Below are 20148 nucleotides of genomic sequence, written 5' to 3'. Positions count from 1 at the left end.
AAAATTAATCTGAACTCTTTTTCTTTTGTAGAAAGGGGACCTAATTTAGAGCTAAAGTGTGAAATCCTGGCCTCGCTGAAGTCAGTGACAAAATTCCTATTTGCTTCAAGGGAGCGAGGATTTCACCCAAGTTATGCTGTGTATCTGTTTCTGCTTTAGGGTTGCGGAATGTTAGTGCTAATCAGTGAAGCAGGAAGGTGACGATACTGTTCTGCTGCTAAAATACATGCACTTTTCTGTTTGTGTGTGTATGTGAAGAGGAATATTTTTGACATTGTTGGATCTGTAAATAATTTGTACGTTTGTAGCTTTGTTTATATTAGCTGTTATGATCAAGCAGTCTGCAACTAGTATTTTAATTGTTAGATGTTTAATTTTGTTGGGGGAATTGATAGCTGTTTCTGTGTGTGCTGATTATTTTATTTAGATATTAATTTTCAAGGTTTGGGTGGTAGTATAATAAGCAGTTAGTACCTGTGGCTACTTTGCTTTCTAGGTCCAGCGTTTGGAGATGGAAAATCTGTGCATGGAATGTTAATACATTGGGGACTTGGTCCTGTGAGATGCTGAACTACATGTGAGAGATGCTGATCACTCCCAAGTTCCACTGATTCCAAGGGGGAACTGAAAGCTCTGAACCCATTGGTGAAGCAGGACCTGTAGGTAGAACTATTCTGAGGAATTATGTATTAGGATATTAAAGCCTGTATTTTCTACTATTTTGACCCATCTTGGTCTTCAGTTCCCTGTAAAATGAGATCAGGTGGTATCTGGCTATTTTTGAATATAGGGGTATAGAATTCCAGACCGTAGTTTGCTGCTCTGTTTGGAAATGCCCTATAAAGTTTAATAGAAAAATAATTTTTCTGTAGGTTTTGGACCATCTTAAAGAAAATTATACTCCTGCTGTAGAATTCTATTGGATGTTTCTAAAATCCCACTGGAAGGATCCCATTCCTTGTTAACTTCTATAAATGTTGAAGGTAATTTCCACAGAACTCTGTTTAATCCCCATAAAATTCCATGGGATTTTCCATAAAAGGCTCGCTGAGAGTGATCCTGCTCCCATTGAAGACAAATACAAAACTCCCATTGACTTCAATGGGAGTAGGATCAATCCCATGAAGAGCTCAGGCTTCAGTGGACTGTTACATTTTGTCAATGTCTGGAATAATTTCTCGGAGGTGGGGTGGGAGGGGAATTGAATCGGTAACAATTTAGTTATATTTTGGTGAGACTTGATTTAATTGTGGCAGAGAAGGGGTGTTTATTGATTTCGGTCTAATTTATTTTGGTCTTATGATCTCTGTGGGTCCCATCCTGCTTCCTTAAAGGGGATGCTGTTTCCAGATACCTGGGCTTGCTGACTCTCTCCTGATATGCTCTGCTCCAGCTCCTCTGCTCTCCATTCCTTGTGAGTTAGGCTATGGACTTAGATCAAAGCTGTGATTTGTAATTGGCATAGGCATATTTTTGCTAGCTTTAATGTAATTAGCATAGTTAAAAATAGCAGTGAAGACAAGGTGGAATGGACCACAGAGTGGGCTAGCAATGTGAATACCTACCCAGGGGGACTGGGCTTGGAGAGGGGTCTTCAGTGAGAAGAGAAGAAACAATGGGATAGGAGTGGGAGGCACCAGAAAACAGATGCCAAAAGGGGCAAGGGAAAAAATGGAACAAGGAAAATCTGTAAAACTCTCTCTCTTTTCTAGTTCCTAGCTAATTTTGGGATTGGCTGGACTTTGGGACTACAATACAAATCTTCTCATTTAAGTTTCAACATCCTTTTATTATCTCTGGAATCAATCAAAAGCATTTTTCTGCACAAGCCCCTTGGATCACTTTACTAGCAGATACTAACAGTCTACGTCTCGAATTTTATATCTAGACCAACAGTTCTCAAACTATGGGGCGGGCCTCCCAAGGGAGGCGTGGGAATGTGCCAAGGGAGGTGCTGTGTGCTTGTGCTTTTTTTGTGTGTGTGTGAAGAGCTCTGGCTGTCAGCCCTGGGTGGCTGGGCTGGGGCTTGTGCAGAAGGGCTATGGACACCTGGGAGGTGGGGATATGGGGACAACCGGAGCCCCACCACCCAGGATTGGACTCTCCTTCCCTCTCCACCCCCCCTACTCAATGCTTCATTGGGAGGCAGCCTGAGCTCAGACTCTCCTTCTCCCCCACCCCCAATCCCTCACCTGGAGGCGACGGGGCTCTAGCTGTCAGCCTTGGGGTGGCAGTGGCAGGGCAGAAGTAAGGATGGCAATGGCATGCTAAGTCTGTGGTGAAAAGTGATATTGACAATATCACTAGGCAACTATCTGCATCTTTATGTGCCTAAATAGGTTCAAAAACCTGGCCCTTAAACACATACTTGGCTTTAAGCCTGTGAGCAACATCATTAACTTCAGGGGGATTATTCATCTGCTTAAAGTTAAATATGTGCTTAAGTGCTTTGCTGGAAAGGACATCTGTGTTTACTATATTAATTGTCTCATAATTCTACTTAAAATTTCTGCCTTAGTTCCAGTGAAAACTTCAGATGAGGATGATGATGATTAATATATTTACATTTTACTCTTAGTAGGATAACATGTAGCTTTAAATATTGGGCCAAATTCAAGCATGCAGTAAGTAGGAGACATTCTATTGAAGTCAATTATGTTGTACTTGGATGTGCTAGGCCTGAATTTGGCCCTGTGAGTTAATCTGTTTTCAGATGCACTGGTCCTCTCTCAGGTACACCGCTTTAAACATGCTGATACATAACTCCTTTGATTTCAGCAGAGTTGGCCCTAATTTACACTAGTGTAAGTGAGAGGAGAATCAGACCCTCTGTCTCTGCAAAGGGATGGGCACCATTGCAAGATGCTGTATACCCTCAACTCCTTTGAAGCCAAGCTCATCACCTTGCAGAATCAGGCCAAGAGCCAAAAATATAAAGGCAGGGAGCAGAATACTTCCTAACTGAATGGCAAGTATTTGAGGAGCTGATGATAATGATCAGACATAAAGACCGCTTAAAGTAAACTTGAGTGTTTTCCAAATGTAATTCATTTTTTCAGCTAATTTGAAATACCACTGAAGTGAGATGAATTTCTCAAAATATTTTATCAGGGAAAAGCTGTAAGTCTCCTCAGACCTTTCTATAACATTGTCTAATGACTACAAAAATATACTGTACTAGAACTAAAGAAGCAGATGCCTTGCTTTACACCACGTTAATTCATAAGACAATACAACTCCTGCCAAGAAAGCTTTTCCTTCTCTGCACTTAACATATGGGAAGAGACAGATCTCCAAATACAGAATGTTAGTATGTTGCGGACAGTAGATAAATTACACCTCATTTGTTTTTGGGATTGAGCATGCACAAGCCTTGCAATCACCCAGAAGGCCTGCCAATGCTGACATCTTCAGGTTTTTTCCAATAACATTTCTGGTTATGTTATTTCACTACACGTTCTATGTCAGAAATTATTTTTTCTTCTTTAAGATGCCTATATTTAAAATGAGTTTCCTTCACAAACACTCTAGTTTTCAACAAATGCTGGGTGGCAAGTCCAAGAAGAGTGCAAGGCACTAGGAGACAACTTTGAACATTAGGACGTAGCTCTCGGATTTATGCTGCTGCCCAGTCATTTCACTCCTGCAGTTTATTTAAAGATGTGTTGCAATGATTCTTTATTTTTAAGGTTTTAATCCTTTGCACAAGAGCTTGTAACTTGAAATTAAAGAAAAAATATCAGTATATTTCAGCACTACTGGTATTTATTTGTTTTTATTACATTTGGTTCAGTCCCGCACCTTCTATTTGGACAAAATGCCCTTTGATATAAATGGGACTTTTGTCTATGGAGGGATGGCTGGATCTGGCCCTATTTATGTTTTTCAAGTCTCCTCCTTCAGCTGTCTATCAGCATATAATAAATTCACCTGGCAAAGCTGTATTTGCTGGCTTTATTAAGTCAACAAAATGCAAACCTAAAACAGACGACAGGCAGAAAAATCTGGTCTCCGGAAATCAATAAGAATCCATCTCCCTAATCCCTTTTTTTATTCCTGGCAATAGTGATTTTTCTTGACTGATTCATTGGGAGCACTGATTTAACTAATTTGTCTTGCATAGGTATCTTTTCCATTCTAAGGCCTTTCCACTAGTACAAAATAATCTCCCCCTTAAAGTCTATTTCCTGGATAGATCTTTCATAAAATGACGACCATTTATTTACACTTTACTAGTGCCTTTCATTGTACTTTTAAAAACTATTAGTTACGTTGTTGGTTTATGTGTTGCAATACTGACACCAAAATGCTAACAAGACTGTGTGTACTTACCATGCACGCTCTTCCAAAATACATGTATATTTCAACCTTACTACTTCTCCATCTCTTACAGAATTGCTTTATAGAATTCAACACAAAATTATGCCTTTCTATAGTTTTTCTGCACCCTCCTTTAGAATTTAGTAAAGAACTATATACCTGGTTTAAAATTTTATAGCATGTTAAAGTAAACGTTGAAAGCATATCATACCCTTTTAAATCCCATAGAATCATTTCCACAGAACCTTATTTTGAAAATCCCTCCTACATTGTATAGCATTGCTCCAAATGTGATAATTCAAGAATAATTTCCAGGTTACTGTGAACATCATAAAATATGTTTCAAAGTCTTACTTCATTTTTCAAGAAAAAAATAAAAAACATTTTATAAAGCCAAAGATTTTCAATTAAAAGATATCAATATTAAATAATGCACAAATAACAGGATTTACCTACCTAAACTAAAGAGCACCAAGAATTTGAGACACACAAACTCCCGTAGATCAAACTGCAGGGAACGAAGCTTTGCTACTAGCTCCTGTGCGTGGCTCATAAGGTTGTTGAGGGTGGCTCCCGCTTGAGATGCTATTACTGAATAATCCATCTGTAAAAGAAGGTCACATTTTTGTCTGATTATCATTGCCAGATATTGTGTCCAGTTGGAGAGTCTCAAGAAATCTTATGCATGTGAGATACCCCAGGAAGTAAAACATTTTACTTTAATGTCAAAATAATTATGGAATCAAATCAAGAAGATTTTGTTTAGAAACCTATTCTTGCACGGCATTGTACTTTTCAAATGTTATTGGTGTAAAGCATTATGGCATGTAACAACATTTTTGAGTACTGGTTTGTACTAAATTAAAGGATAAAATATTTTTGATATGACACTATGCATTACCAAAACTGTCTCCTCTATCTGTTAGTTGTATCCAACTGTTGTGTCTCATCCTATACCTAGATTGTAATTGTAAGATCCTTCAGGCAGGGACCATCTTTTCACTGTGTGTGTGTACAGTGCATATCTGACCCTTGATTGGGAACATTTGGTGCCATTACAAACTGGAGCATGAAAATAGTTTGATTCAAGGGGCTGAAATCCTGCCCCTACTAAAGTCAATGGGAATTTTGCTATTGACTTTAATGGGGGCCAGGCTTTCACCATAGGACTTTATTTTGAGGATCAAAAAGGTTACTGTATTTAAAATATAAAGAGCCATATCTGGGCCTCATTTACACACCCCTGATTTCAGTTGGGTTGCTCAGGTTTAAATGAAGGCAGAATCTAGCCTGACTTGTCTGCTCTGCAGTTGAATCCTGTACTTTAAAAAAGGAATTTACAATGGAAAGCACTTTTAAATTTGTTTGAGAAGGGCTATATAGGAGCTAATTATTATTTATAACAAGATGAAATCCACCCTCAACTTTAGATAACACTTCACTGTAACCGAACTGACTGAGTGAAATTTACCCATTGGAAGAGGTCTTGTACAAGGCCCTCTGTACTAAGGAAACACTGTGGTACCCTTGCTTGGAGGGCACTGGTTGAGGAGCCTCATAGGCTGGTCTTTGCTCCTGTTGTGTACCAAGGAAGTGGGCTCCGTGCCTGCTGTGAGTACACTGATCCAGAGGAGACTGGTGCCAGGTGTTTGAGAGGAGTGATGCAGCCTCTGGCAACCTCCATAAATGAGACAGTTGGGGCAGTGTCCTCTCTTCCAGCCCATAAACTGGAGTCCCATAGAAATTCCTAGGGCTGTGGGAGTGGTTTCTCTCTCTCTCAACCCCTGTCAATCCAACAAAGTCCCATTTGCTTTAGTGAATTCCAGTGGACTTTAATTCCTCTTAGAGGAGTGAAGCAGGAGTGCTATAGACAGCAGCCTCATCCACACCATTCCACTGCTGCAATGAATGTAGCAGATTTATTTATACAGGGAAGAAAGCAGGACTGCTTTTAGGGTTTGCCTTCATTGGTATGTACCCCATTTACTCTGTAGAGGAGCTAGGACTGCCTATGAACTTTCCTACACTATCCTCACATGCAGAAAGAATTGAATGTTGGAATTCATACCCTGAATTACAAAACTTGGTGTGCATGCACAACAAACATTTTTTTTAAAAAGTAGCTTTGATCAATAAAAGCCAATTTTCACCTACCCACTTATTTGCAAGAGGGAGACATTCTGTCTGCTAAATTTCAAGTTTCAACATCATGCATTAGAACTGTTTAAAAAAAATCAGTGACAAAGCCAGGATTTAGAACCCAGGAGTCTGACTTGCAACCCTGTGTTCTTGTCTCTGGCCCAAGCTGCATCCCACAAACCACCTTAATCACCAAACTAAGTTAATTGTTTCAGTAAATAATTTTTTTCAATGTTAACATATCTGTCAGAACAGCAATTTTCTAGTAGTGACATGATGCTACGTACTGCTGTGAAACTATTCACAGCAAAATCATCTCATTCACAACTTAATTTCCCTTTTTGTAATTGTACTGCTTTGTTAGGGGAAAAACATCTCTCAATGCTGTACCAATTTCAGAATCTTCATGGGTGAAAATATGATCTTCACTTCCTAATAATAAGTTAAGATGTTTGGATGGATTTCAGGAATATTACTGGCCTACTGCTGTGATTATACTATAATGGAAAAACCTAATAGGTGTCTGAATGTCCCACCTTCCCTCTACTGGAAAGCTCTCGGGCAACCAGCTACTCTTTCAGGTGCATTTAATATTTGCAGCACCAACAAATTTGTCTGGGAGGCAAGTCCTCATCTGCCACTCACCAAGAGCAGACTGTATTAAATTTTTATATTTATTGACATTTCATTACCATAATTGACTGCACTTGGTTCTCTAGTAGAAGGCACAGGGCTGCCTCCTAAGCAGGAGAATTGGTCCCTTGAGGAGGATTTGCAATTAAAAACAAGACAGAATGGATTTTTTATTGTGTAAATATGATGAGTTGAATTTTCAGCTTTAACTAGAGAATACTGGGTGTACAGAAGCCTTTTTCAAGAGTGAGAAAAATTATGAGTCAGTGGAAAGACGACCCCCAAAGGTGTCAATCAGTTTATATAAAGTCAACTGTGCATGAAAAAGCCTCAGTTAATGTCTATTCTGAAAAAAAGTGTTCATGTTAAACAGCATGGTGTCCTATTTGCTGTGTCTGTGTGCACCGTACACAACTAGAGGTGTATAGTCAGAGTGAGTTTTATTTCTGTATCGAAGCAACTAAATGCTAGACACTCACAGATAGCCACAATTACTTTCACAGATCCAGTAACTATCCAAAATGCACCAAGCAATCTGTTATCTACAGCCAGGCACTCAGAGACCACAGAATATGCTCTGAGGAGAAAGACTAGGACATACATCTTAACACACAACCACCTTCACCAAACAAGGACACTCCACCAAAAAAGTAGACTCCATCATGGAATGGGCTACTCAGAGTCCCAAGAGAACCTGCTTCAGTACAGAAATACCTCCCCTCAACCGTACACATCTAGTTGTCACCTACCACCACACATTGGAGCCCATATTGGGTATCATCAAACAATTACAACCCATACTTGATGGGGATCATCCTGAAAGAAATCTTTCCTGAACCCTCTCTTTCGGGCTTCAAACAACCCTCCAACTTCTCCAAGCTCATCATCAGAAGCTCCCCCAGACCAGGACTCACCAACTCAAAGCACCAGACCCTGCCAGAACAACAGATGCAAAATCTGTGAGTATATCTCCACTGCTATAATGATTAACACATCTTTCAAGATCCATGGGTTCTTCACATGCCTATCACAACATATGGTGTACCTCATCCAGTGCACTAAATGGCCCAATAACAACTGTGTGGGTGAAATTACATAACCACTACACTTTCAAATGAACTCACACAGAAAAATTATGTAAGACAAAAACACCATATCACCAGTGTGTGAATACTTTTTACAAAGCACTCACTCTGTATCTAACCTCTCAGTTCTCATCCTCAAAGGAAATCTGCACACCACTTTCAAAAGACGAGCCTGGGAGCTTAAATTCATAACTTTGCCTAGATATTAAAAATCATGGACTGAATAGAGAGATGGATTTATGACTTATTACAACAATCTATAACCCACTTAACTTACCCAGGTTTTTTCCTTTCCCCTCTATGACTGGAGAGATGTTAAAGGGGACACTTCACCTTGAATGGTCCTTTGAAATGTGTAAACTACTTATGCTAAACAATCTCTTCAACCTTGTATTTAGCTGTGATGCTCTGGGTACATTCCCCAGACCGGAAGAAGAGCTCTGTGTAAACTCAAAAGCTTGTCTCTCTCACCAGCAGAAGTTGGTCCAATAAAATATATTACCTCAAATACCACGTCTCTCTAAAAAACCCCAAATAAACTACAGTACTTGTAACTTGAGCTGCAAATTCACATCATATGCAATTGCATACTGAAGAGCATAACTTTTACCTAATAGTGAGTCATACTGTGCCATCAATGCTGGTTAATTAACCAAATTAACCAAAAACCCGTTTGAAATTAAATGATGATTTGCATCCGATGAAGTGAGCTGTAGCTCACGAAAGCTTACGCTCAAATAAATTGGTTAGTCTCTAAGGTGCCACAAGTACTCCTTTTCTTTTTGCGGATACAGACTAACACGGCTGCTACTCTTAAACCTGCCTTAAGATTGATGGTCTGATATTGCACAATAGATTTTAATGCAGAAGAAGATGGTTCAACATGATGATTGACACTTTCAAAAATAAGAGCTTAAAACTAAGCGCCTAAATCCCTATTTAGGTGCCTGAGGGTGGGATTTTCAAAAGTGCCTAAGTAACTTAGGAACACAAGTCACAATGAATTCAATGGGAGCAATGTTAGGCCAAAGCTGAGTACATTTGAAAATCCCATCTTAAAACTGTGAAAAGTGATGTATTTGGGAAAACTTATACCGGAAACCAGATCAAGTAATCTCTAGTTGATCAATACAGTTGTAAGGTATTTACTTAGATGAGGCCAAATTCTGCGATCCTTACCCACAAAGATCTCTCTGAAGTCAATGAGAGGTTTTGCCTAAGTAAGAATTTAAGGCAAATCTTGTTTACAAGGGAAAACTATATTCTGGGCTAAATAAGCTTTGAGCCTGAAAGCCAAGATATGAATACGACTGAGTTAACAGGGACCATCAAATTGATTGGTGCTCTTATGATTTAGTATAATAATTGTGCTCTCCATCTCACGGGTGCTCTGACCGGCTACTGCCCAGGACTGCCTGAATTTCTCCCCAGCCTGTCACTTGACTTGTGGCTGGCCTTGTCCACAAGCAAAAGGGGTTGTGGCAGTGGCACAATGAATCTTTTGTGCCCTGAACAGGTGCCAGCAAGCATTTGGGGGCAGAAGGCCTAGCTAGGACTACTTCTTCAAGACCTAGCCGAACAGTTGGTCGTAGCAGTCGTTCGCCATTTGGTCTGTTCCTGCGCGGCTGCAAGGGCTTGACGGCCTGAGAGTCCAACATCAGAACAGATTTGATGAACCTATGTAATAGGGGATCTGCCTCTTGGCTGCTTCCACCCCTCGGTTGGTGGAATTTTATCCCAGATGTTACAAGCCACCCAGAGAACGGCGTTCGCTGCAATGTCTTGTGGTATTCTCGCTAGGACTAGTAGCCTCTTAAACATAGATTAGGAAAGATGAGGTCCTCATCCCTTTCACTGGACAGCAGAGCAGCACTGGTCTGAAGGGGAGAGTATGCTGCACCCTCTTGTGGGGCAGCAGAGATCCTGCTGCAGTGGGCTCCTCAGGAGGAATTCTGGTTGAGCCAGCCAGAATGCCACAAAGGATTCCGCTGCTATAGAACTCTTTCATACAGATCCTAATACAAATCCTAAAACGTAAAAGCACAATCTGGCTCCTTCCCTGCACTAAAATTAATTCTTTTTTTTAAGTTAAATTGTATTTAACATCTAGGATCAGGTGGAGAAATAGAGGGTTGGTGGGGGAAGCATGTGAGTGGGGAGATTGAAGCTGAGTGGTCATATTTGCTGAATGCTTATGGATGGGGTGCAGTAGCCAGTCATAGTGTAGCGATTTGCATAATCACTGTATTGTCCTTTTTCAAGAATTAATCCTTTAGTTGGCTAATAATTGTCCCCAGACTAGTAGATTACAGTGACTTTCACAGTGTATAGTTATAAAATACCAACTGTACCACTGAATTTTACATCCTCTTCAACCAGTGCCAGGAACTGCATAACTGAGGAATAAAGCTACAGTTACAGATCAATAACTGGACAGCAACTGGACATTCTGACTGGCTGAGATAATGTAATTTCAGTTTAGTGACATTTAATTCATATATAATTTAGTAAATTAATTTACTGTTTGTGGATAAGCGGGTGTGTTTGGGAGAAGGGGGTGGACAGGCAGGTGACTTAACATAAGTTAGCTTCATACCTGAAACTTTCTCATAAGGATGTGATACTATAGTGACAAGCATGGTTTGTAGAGAAGGATTATTTAATATCACAAGCATAATTATGTTTCTATTGTTTGCTGAAGCGTGAGACTGTATACCTTTCACTGGCAACTACATTTCACTTTTCACTACATTTTTACATAGCTATTAAAGCTCATTTAGAACTTTTCATATATAATTTAGCTCAGTAACTTAATGTTGTTCATAAATATTTGCTTCAGATTTTTAGATCTGCCTTTGTTTTATATAAATTGAGATGGGCTCATATTGGACAAAGACAGAAGGTATAGTTAAATCAGTTTTAGTTATATTAATTAAAATTGTGATGACTTGTACAGTGTAAGATGTCTGACATTTTAACATGGTACACAATAATAGAAGATAATGAATTAAGTTGCCAGTGGACCTTTCCCTTAGAATGATGTTATTGTGGTTGCTAATTAGCTATAATATGCAAATAGTAAAACTGATAACACTTCAAAGTACTGTATTTGTTTTGTCTAACTTACATTATAAAGACCACTAGTACCTCAAGATAGGAATAGATTGCAATTTCCTGTATTGGGCCATATATCTATTATCTACAGTGACTGATTTGACTTTGTTATAAAACCTATCATTGTAAAAGTATTCTCAAGGTGCTGTACAGAGAGCAGTTTTAATCAATTACTTATTTTTTTTTATAGAAGTAATGACCAAGATCAGGTTCTTCAAATTAACAACACTATAAACATTATGTTAAAGTAACATGCAGGACCTGGCTAACTCAGTTACCACAATACATTGTTAAAGAGCCCACTCCATCCTTTGCTCACCTTATCTTGATTAATACTATCACATCTGCTCAGAGACCTCTACAAAATTACTACAGAAATTACTATAACAAATGACCCTCCCCTTGGAGTACAACCTACATAGAGATGGCCTGGAACCAAATCCCTGAGTCTGAACATGCCAGAACTTCAGGGAAGTTTAGATCTGAGATCAGAACTTTCTACTTTTGTGAATGATTACATAGATGCCTTAGTGTCATACTAATTCACTATTTTCCCACTGATAGGTAGTGAGGAGGTGCTTTTAACCCCAAGGATTTAACATTTCCCTTTGTACTCCCCCCTATTCTCAAAGATTTTCAAATCTCCTTCCACTGGAGGAGGACTGTCTATGCTCACTCTGGAGACCATCAGTGTCACTATTGCAATTGCCCTGAGGGGTTGCTAGAAATGATATAGTGTCCACTCCCTCCAGGGATATTGCTTCTGAAATGCTCCCATTGCTTGTTGGTTCTAGAGCTTGAAATCTAATATGGGACCTATACTGGCACCATCCTTGTGGTGCTGCTACCAGACTGCCAGTCCATTAGCTCATGGTTTGGCAATGACCCTCTTTGTCTTTCTGGAAACACTGTATTAAAGAATGAGAAAGGAAAACATTTCCCAAGGAAGGGTCTAGGTGTTAAAACTGCGTGAAACAGCAATTTTGGTTCACAGGGATTAATAGAAGGTGTTCTCCTTGCTGTGGGGATCCTCATCCCTATATATTTTTTTGAGTTTTAGATGTTGGATCATATTAAAGAAGTTCTGTATTAAAATCACAAATGAGTTCGATTCCCCATAGTTTAAATTCCAGGCTATTACTAATTAAGAGATCTCTTGGTTTTTGGTACTGTTTCTCTCCCTCTGTGTGAAACTTGCAAGCTGCTAATTGTGTTCTCCAAGCAATTCTTTGTAACAACAACTACTCACACAGAGAAAGGCTCAAAGCAATACTCTGTAAAATAGAAACAGCACCCAGAGACTCCCCACCCTTTTCTTGTATTCATCTCGCTTTGTTAACAATTGTGATTAAAATAGAGATAGAGGATGTATGTGGATGGATGCTTGGTGTGGATAATAACTGAATGATCAGGGAGGTGCCAGCCTAAGAATCCAGTGTCCATCGGCTGAAGAAGGCGTCAAGTGGAAATAACCAGAGGACCCCCAGAGGGCAGACTGGAATCCACCCAACAGCCTCAAGAATGGGAGAACCAAAGAACAAAATAACATCTGGCAGCACAGAGCCATCAGGAATGTGACATCTGCTGATTGATTCAGCAACAGCATGATGAAGCAATTCCCATAGACTGGCATAGAAAGAAATTCCTATAAAAATGGACTCTAGAAAGTGAGAACTTTGGGGTCTGATTCTGCAAACCAACTTCCAGGAGCATCAGATGAGCATCTGACAAGTCCCTGCTCCCTCTTCATGTCCAGGCCACCTGGCCAGTGGCTTGGCATGAGCAACTCTAAGGCTGGTAACTATGATGATAACCTTGCAGAACCTGTGTGTGTGTGTGTGTGTGTGTATGAATGAATGTGTGAATAAATATGAAATTGAATGGAATGTTATAGCTGTAACTAACTGTTTACTATGATTCTTTCTGTATTCACAATAAATGTGGTATTTTGCCTTTCCCCCTTTAATAAGATCCTGCTGGTTTTTATTTTATTGGTATAACATTTATTCAAACTCAAAATCTCAGTAGTAAACTGGTTTTGTATTGAATGCATAACATAGCAAAGCCTCCTAAGCAAACACTAATCATGGCAAGATTGCTGAAAATCTTGGTCCAGGGTTACTTAAAAGGTTCAGGATCCTTAGCAAACCTTTAGACGGACCTGAATTTGGCATTTGTAATTAAGCCTACAGTCTGGTGAGTTTTGTGTAATTTGAGGTGTCACTGTAAACTTTTAGCACAGATGGAATGAACACACCATTTTATCATCAGAGATGAGAGACTGTTAAGGACAAACCTAACACTGTTTTAAATATGTGGGTTAAGGTTCTGTTTTTTCCTTCCCTTTTGGTCAGAGATAGCTAGATCAGATGAGACTTGGGCAAACCTGAACACAAGAGGACAATAAACCGAACACAAAACAATCATTGCTGTACACTGTTTGTATTCACCTTGTCCCAAATCCTGCAGCCCATTGCCTGTGTAATGACTTCAGGATTTGGCCGCTTGTGCACAAATTAGTACTGGATGCTCTGTGCGCTGATGCTCTTTTTAAATTTACACCACCACGAGCTGCACTGACTGCAATGTGTTCTTGTCACAAAGTTAGTAAGAAAGCAAAAAGAAATACCATTTTTTTTCAGAACAATTTCATGCAAAAGTTAACGTCATTACCATATGCCTCCTTTATAAAAATCAAGGGTAATCATCATTTTGTTGTTAAGTATTGCAATATACTGGCTGTGGATTCCATTTCACTAATAGACTAGGGGTGAAATTCACCTCTGTATAGAGGACTAACATAAGGTCTATTTACCATTTAGTTCCTACTTCAGTCCTTAAAATTTCTTCCAATAATATTGGCTGAGTGCAAAACAAAATCTCATATCCTTAACATGCAGCAAGTTGGAAAGTTTGAAAGTTCTGCCTAAACACATGGGATGGACAAATTCAGAAATTGCACTTTAAGAAAAGTTGAACAACTGTAACACCAAGTATATATCAGATATTTATTGAATGGAACTGGGGTTTATAGTTGAAATATTTTTTCATTCCTTCTTTACAAAATGGAGAAAGAGAAGAACAATTCACTTATGTCCCTTCTTTAACAGCCTCTTTTTTCTCTCTCACTACAACTCTTTCTCCTGTTCCTCCTGTAGTTTTATTTAGGTGTTGCTGCCATGGGACACTGCTTCTGAAATGGATTCCTCTTTCTCATGAAGTTGTGTGTAGCCAGCACCTAGGAAGCTCAGCTGTGCCCCCAGATTCTCTCCATCAACTATGTGCTATCAGGGTGGATCTTGAGGCAAATTTGGTCTCCAAAGGCCTTGGCTAATACGATTGAGGTGAGTAAGTGTCCACCAGAGATTATGGCAGCGCATAAAAAAGCCCACCCACTCCCCACCCTGCCAACATCTGATAGTAATGGGGAATTAAAAGAAAGCTGCAAAGTATTTCACCAAGAGATGGGTTCAAACCACAATATTCAGATGTAAGTTGAGATTCAGATCTTAACCTGCTTCAAAACTAGACGTTGTTTAGATCTTCGATTTCAATTACAGCCCATCCTCATAAACCCAATTGGGGATAGAAAATCATGTGACCTGTTTCAGTCAATTGGCCAACCAGTCAAAAATTTTAAAAAATATCTCAAAGAAGTCTGAGTTTTAGGCAAAGTTGTGAGTCATTGTTTTTTATCTGAATTGATTTGACCAAATGTGGTGATCTGTGGTAATCTGTCTGTACAATTTTATGAATTAAGACTGGTGCTCTGAAGTTGTTCTTATGAAAATACTGTATTCTGGAATACCTCTATGTAAATGTGGAATTCACCATGTGCTGACAGGGCCTGTAGCACATACAGACCAGACTAGGGATGATGGAGGGTAGATAACCATAATGATTGTACTCTGCCCACATAATAGGTATGCTAAGAAGGTTGGCTGATGCAAGGAGAACCAGTTTTTTCCAACCCCTCCACTGGGGACTGACATTTAGAGCAGTGGAAAATCCCCAGAAGCAGAACAAAGGACATATTGTTGTTGGTGGGACATATAAACTAAAGGTACTCAGAATGAGAGAGGCAGGAAGGTTTAGGTAGGAAGAGATGAGTCAGGCATGCTTTCATAGCTGCGGGATGTGCGTGCTCTCTGTTTAGTTGCTAGAACAACTAACGTCAGAGAAAGCGAGAGACTCCCTGGTTCAGCAGTAAAGCCATGAGCTGCAGCAGAAGTATCCTGGATATGCCTAGAGGATACCTCAGCCCAAAGGCTGCCCTAGAGTGGTGAAGAAATCGAGGCAGGGAAATGTGTGTAGCATTCATTATTTTTATATAGATCTGTGCATTTCTTGTGGTTTTTAAAGGAAGAATGATGGTTTTAGAAATCTGTGCAAAATCTGTCTGTGTTGTGTTATGCCTCTCACGTGCCTAGAAGAGTTAACCTGTGGACCCAGAACACCCACGCAACTGGAGTTCTGGGAGACAGTGTGTTTAAGCTACAGGAGAATCGGGGGGAATGGTCAGTATTGGTCCCAGGGTCTTGGCAGTTGGATCACAAGGTCTCCGCTCTCAGGATGGGCTGCTAGACAGATCTGCATCACAAGAGTGTGTCTGAAGACCCCAGCCTGCACCTCAGAAGGAGCCAGAATTTACCTATGAACATTGCCAAAGAGCCACAGTAATACATCAGCAGCCCCGCATCAGCTCCCCCGCCGCCTGCCAGCAGCCCTGCTGATCAGCACCTCACCCTCCTTCCCCATGCCTCCAGTGGCATGCAGGAGGCTCTGGGGGGAAGGGGAGGAGCGAGGGCATGGCAGGCTCAGGGAACAGGGCAGGAAGGAGTGGGAGCCTTGGGGGAAGGGGTGAAGTAGGGACAAGGCCTGTGGCAGAGTCAGGGGTTGAGCAGTGAGCAAACCCCTGACCTCACCCAGCTCATTGGAAAGTTGGCGCCTGTAGCTACAGCCTCAGAGTTGGTGCCTATGGAAGGAGCCAGATATTAAGTTCTGAAGAGCCACATGCAGATCTGGAGCCACAGGTTGGCCACCCATGCTCCAGAGGCTTAAAGCACACAGGATACAGTGGTTGGATTCCCTCACAGCTGTCTGATGAATGTCCAGTAGGGGGAGTTCAACTAGATTTATAATACCATACTAAGAAAGCAGAGGATTTTACTGCAACTATAAGGGGAGCATGGGTAAGATCAAAATGAATAACTCATGTCCTGGCAGCCTGGGCAATATATCTCATGTTGCACATTAACTACTGCAGCAAAATGCATGAACAATGAATAATATTCTGTTGTAATGTCTACTCTTGAGTTCTGAGAACAAGAAAAATGACAGCAGCTTGTTATGTAGAGAATTCAGTAGGATAGCACATAACCCTGGAGGAATTAAAGTTTCTCTTTAATGGGAAATGGTTTGTTACCATCACATACCACGCGGTTAGCCTGTGAAACCTGGAACATGGAAAGCAATGTGGCAATGATTTACAATTAACGAATACAGTGCAACTCATTCCTTGGTTGTTTTGTGTTATGAAATTTGAAGAGATGTAAAATGCACCTGTGCTAGTTTATGTCCTTTTGAAATGGTAATTACTGTTGCTGAGGGGCAGCATTTAGTACAGAAAATGAAACGTGCACAGAAAGGAACTCATCCATGAGGAACTGCTGAGGGACCGTAATGATCTGAAAAAGTGCTTTCTTGCAACACCCCCCCCCCGCATTATTTATGAAACTCCAGCCAAATAAATAAATAAAACAAAGCCTTTCTGTGCAAGCCCCAGGGCTTGCTGCTTTGCCACTGACTGCTCTTTCCTATCAAGGGTCGGCATGTGGCTGGAAAGAGGGCAGTACAGCTGTGCAGAACTCCAACCAGAGCCCCTAGACATCCTGTACTTGATTCGAAGCCTTTGAAAGGGTACAGAGTGTGCTTCATGCAACTGGCCCAGTTCTGCTGGCTGGGGTGGAGTAGGTGAAGTTTATGACACTTATTTATCCTGCTCTTCCCATGGCCTTAGAGAAGGTTGGCATCACTAGCCAGGAGTGGTCCTTCCCCTATGAGAGCATAATGGCTATGATTATAACCAGCTCATGGGCAAAGGTGCAAGGAGGAAGGCTTTCTGGGCTCTCTTAACTTTATTACCTTGCAGGGCTAGTCACAATCTAGCTCTTAATGTCTCCAAGTTAACAAAGCAGACTATATAGGACTCCATTTACAAAAAATGATGGGCTTGTACTCAAAGATAGTGACAGCCAGAACCACAAACATTTCTCCTGAAAGCTTGTATGTTGCCCTATAATCTTGCTTATAGTGAGGATGATAATGATAAATAATATCCATAGCGCTTCTCAGTCAAATGACTCAAGTACTTTCCAGACATTGAGCAATTTAATGTCATGACAATTACTTAATATAGGCATTATTGATGTGATGCAGGCATTATCTGCATTTTACTGTTGGGGAAACTGAGGCACACCGTTACATCTTGGGTGCCGGGCAGCAGTCAACAAGCACACAGCACACTGCACAATAGCAGAGGTTGGAAGTATTTTGGTCTAGGACATTGGTGCCCCAGAATTACTAAAAACACAGTGGGATCTTTAGCATCAGTGTAAAGCCGACAGTTTCTAAGCTTTCTATCAAAAATTCTCCCTGCGTAGTAAGCCATAGTTTCAGTTTATCTCTCTCAGATATAAATGGGATGAGTTTATCCTGCCAGGATTTGAACTTGTGGTTCTAGTAAGTCTGGATATTTAAAACCTGATCCTTGGAACACTCAGCTAGCCTCTCTGTAAAATAGTTTCTGTTAGTCCTGAATGGCCTTTTAAACTGAGTGTTTTAAAATTACAAGTGGCAAATTACTTATACTGGCATAGTTAGAGCAATCCCATAGTTCCCTGCTAATGTTCCAGTGGATAGGCCACTAGCATAAACAGGCACAGTCAATGGAGTAGTGTGCACTTCCACTAGCAATGAATTTGATTCCATATTGATGGTGATCAGAGTAGGATGAGACTGCATACCTAGAATCTACCAGATGTGTGTTTGATTTCAGACTATTTACTGTCTTATTACCAGCAGTCTCAGACTGCTGTTATTTTTGGATAGCCTATTTGATCCGGCTGCTGTTCATCTCTACTTCTCAGTGAAAGTCTGTAGGAGATTAGCTGGAGACTAAGTTAGTTCTCAGCACGAGTGAAGTGAGCAGTAGCCCATCCATAAGGAGAGGCACTGAAATTGGTTTTTGTTGTTGTTCTTGCAGGGTGGGTCCCTCTATTCTCTGAACATTTCAAGTTGAAGGAAGAGTGCTCAATGGATGAGGAGAAACTCTTTGAAGGGGATGCTGAGAGTGACTGCACCAACTAATGCAGCACTAATGCTGGAAGAGACGTAGGTGAAATTGGGTCTGAAAAGAGGACATATTAGACCAGCTTGTCAGTGGTGGGGCAAAAATGGATGCAACCAGTCCAATTTAGTCATATTTTGAGACTCTAGTTTTGCCTGGAAAAATAAATTTTCCAAGCAACTCTGATCATTTGTAAGCAGTGCAATTATTATGCAGCCTGCTGTGCATTATTGCCCAATAGTCATGAAATCTTCTGCTTTGTCTTTGTATCACAAGCACCTTTTTTTTTTTTTTTTTTTTTTTTTAAGTACAGGCTAAAAGTGCACAAGGCAATAAGAAATTACTATTGCATATAAATGGCTGCAATGCAAGGGAATAAGTTAATCATAAAATAAATTAGACATTAATTTACTACAACCCTCAGGAATAGAAAACTGCCAATGTGTCATCGTGACAGATAGTATTTTCCATTTTGAAAGGGAATTATAAACATAAAAATCATAAGCATCCTTGTGTGGTAGGTAAGCCGCTACTATTATCTTCATTTTGCAGATGGGGAAACAGAGGATCGACTTTGCTTTCACTGACACCAATATAAACCCAGAGTAATTCCACTCCTTTCAGCTGATCTCAGTGTGGGGCAGAATCTTGGCCTAGGGACATTAAGTTATTTGCCAAATGCTGCAAAGGGCATCAGGATTAGCCAAGATTAGAATGTGGGAGTAGTGTGGCTGCCCAGTCCTGGTCTAGCACCACTAGACCATGTCTGTGATGATAAACTTTCTAATAGCAAGCAGAACACTTCTTCTGAGCATAGGGAAATGGCCTCCATTCATAAAATTATGACTAAGTTGCTAAGCAAATTCTGCACAGCATAGACCCATGCATGATGTATTTCTGTAGTTGGAAAAAAGAGTTGTTTCCCATTGTGCATATCAATCTAGGCAGCTTAGTTTTACTCCTGAGGGCATTCTGCGCCAAAAAATTAAAAATTCTGCACACAGTATTTTAAAATTCTGCAAAATTCTGCAAATGTTATTTGTCAAATAAATGTGGAGGCTCCATAATGGCTCCACTGGCTGCGCTGGCTGGATATTAGGGGGTCTGGATGCATGCGGGTTGGGCAGATGGGGGAGCAGCTCCCTGTAGAGGGATCCCTCCCACTGTAGCTGAGGAGTGATGGGTGCAGGAAGCAGGGGGTAGAGGGCAGAATTTTCAGAGCTTTCTGCAGCTGGGAAAGAAATTGGGGGATGGGTCTGACCCAGCCCTGGATGCCATGCAGGGGAAGAGGAAGCCCAGTCCTTCTCAGCCCAGCCGGGACTAGCAGCTGAGCCCAGTGCAAGAGTAGGAGCCACCAGCCGGGTCTTCCCCAGTCCTGCCCCCTGCCCCACAGTGATTTACCTCTCTGCAAGCTGCTGGGGCACCGGAAGCATACTGCTGGGGAGGGTCACATGACTGCTCTTTTGTCATTCCTTTGCTTCCCTGTCAGAAAGTCATTTTTCTGCAGGG

The 20148-nt window shown here is 40.7% G+C and overlaps 1 protein-coding gene across 1 annotated transcript in view; it reads right to left on the bottom strand.

The window, feature by feature from the left end:
- The window catches only part of NR5A2 (nuclear receptor subfamily 5 group A member 2), a 99653-nt gene that overhangs the window by 24016 nt on the left and 55489 nt on the right, over positions 1-20148 (bottom strand). Inside the window, exon 6 of the mRNA XM_073356777.2 lies at positions 4777-4924. Within this exon, the coding sequence (XP_073212878.1) occupies positions 4777-4924 (148 nt within the window). The remainder of the gene's footprint in view (positions 1-4776; positions 4925-20148) is intronic.

This window comes from Lepidochelys kempii, chromosome 8, assembly GCF_965140285.1.
Source record: "Lepidochelys kempii isolate rLepKem1 chromosome 8, rLepKem1.hap1, whole genome shotgun sequence".
NCBI classification, from domain to species: Eukaryota; Metazoa; Chordata; order Testudines; family Cheloniidae; genus Lepidochelys; species Lepidochelys kempii.
The sequence above is the reverse complement of the archived record's forward strand: the minus strand, read 5'-3'. Positions and strand labels throughout refer to the sequence as shown.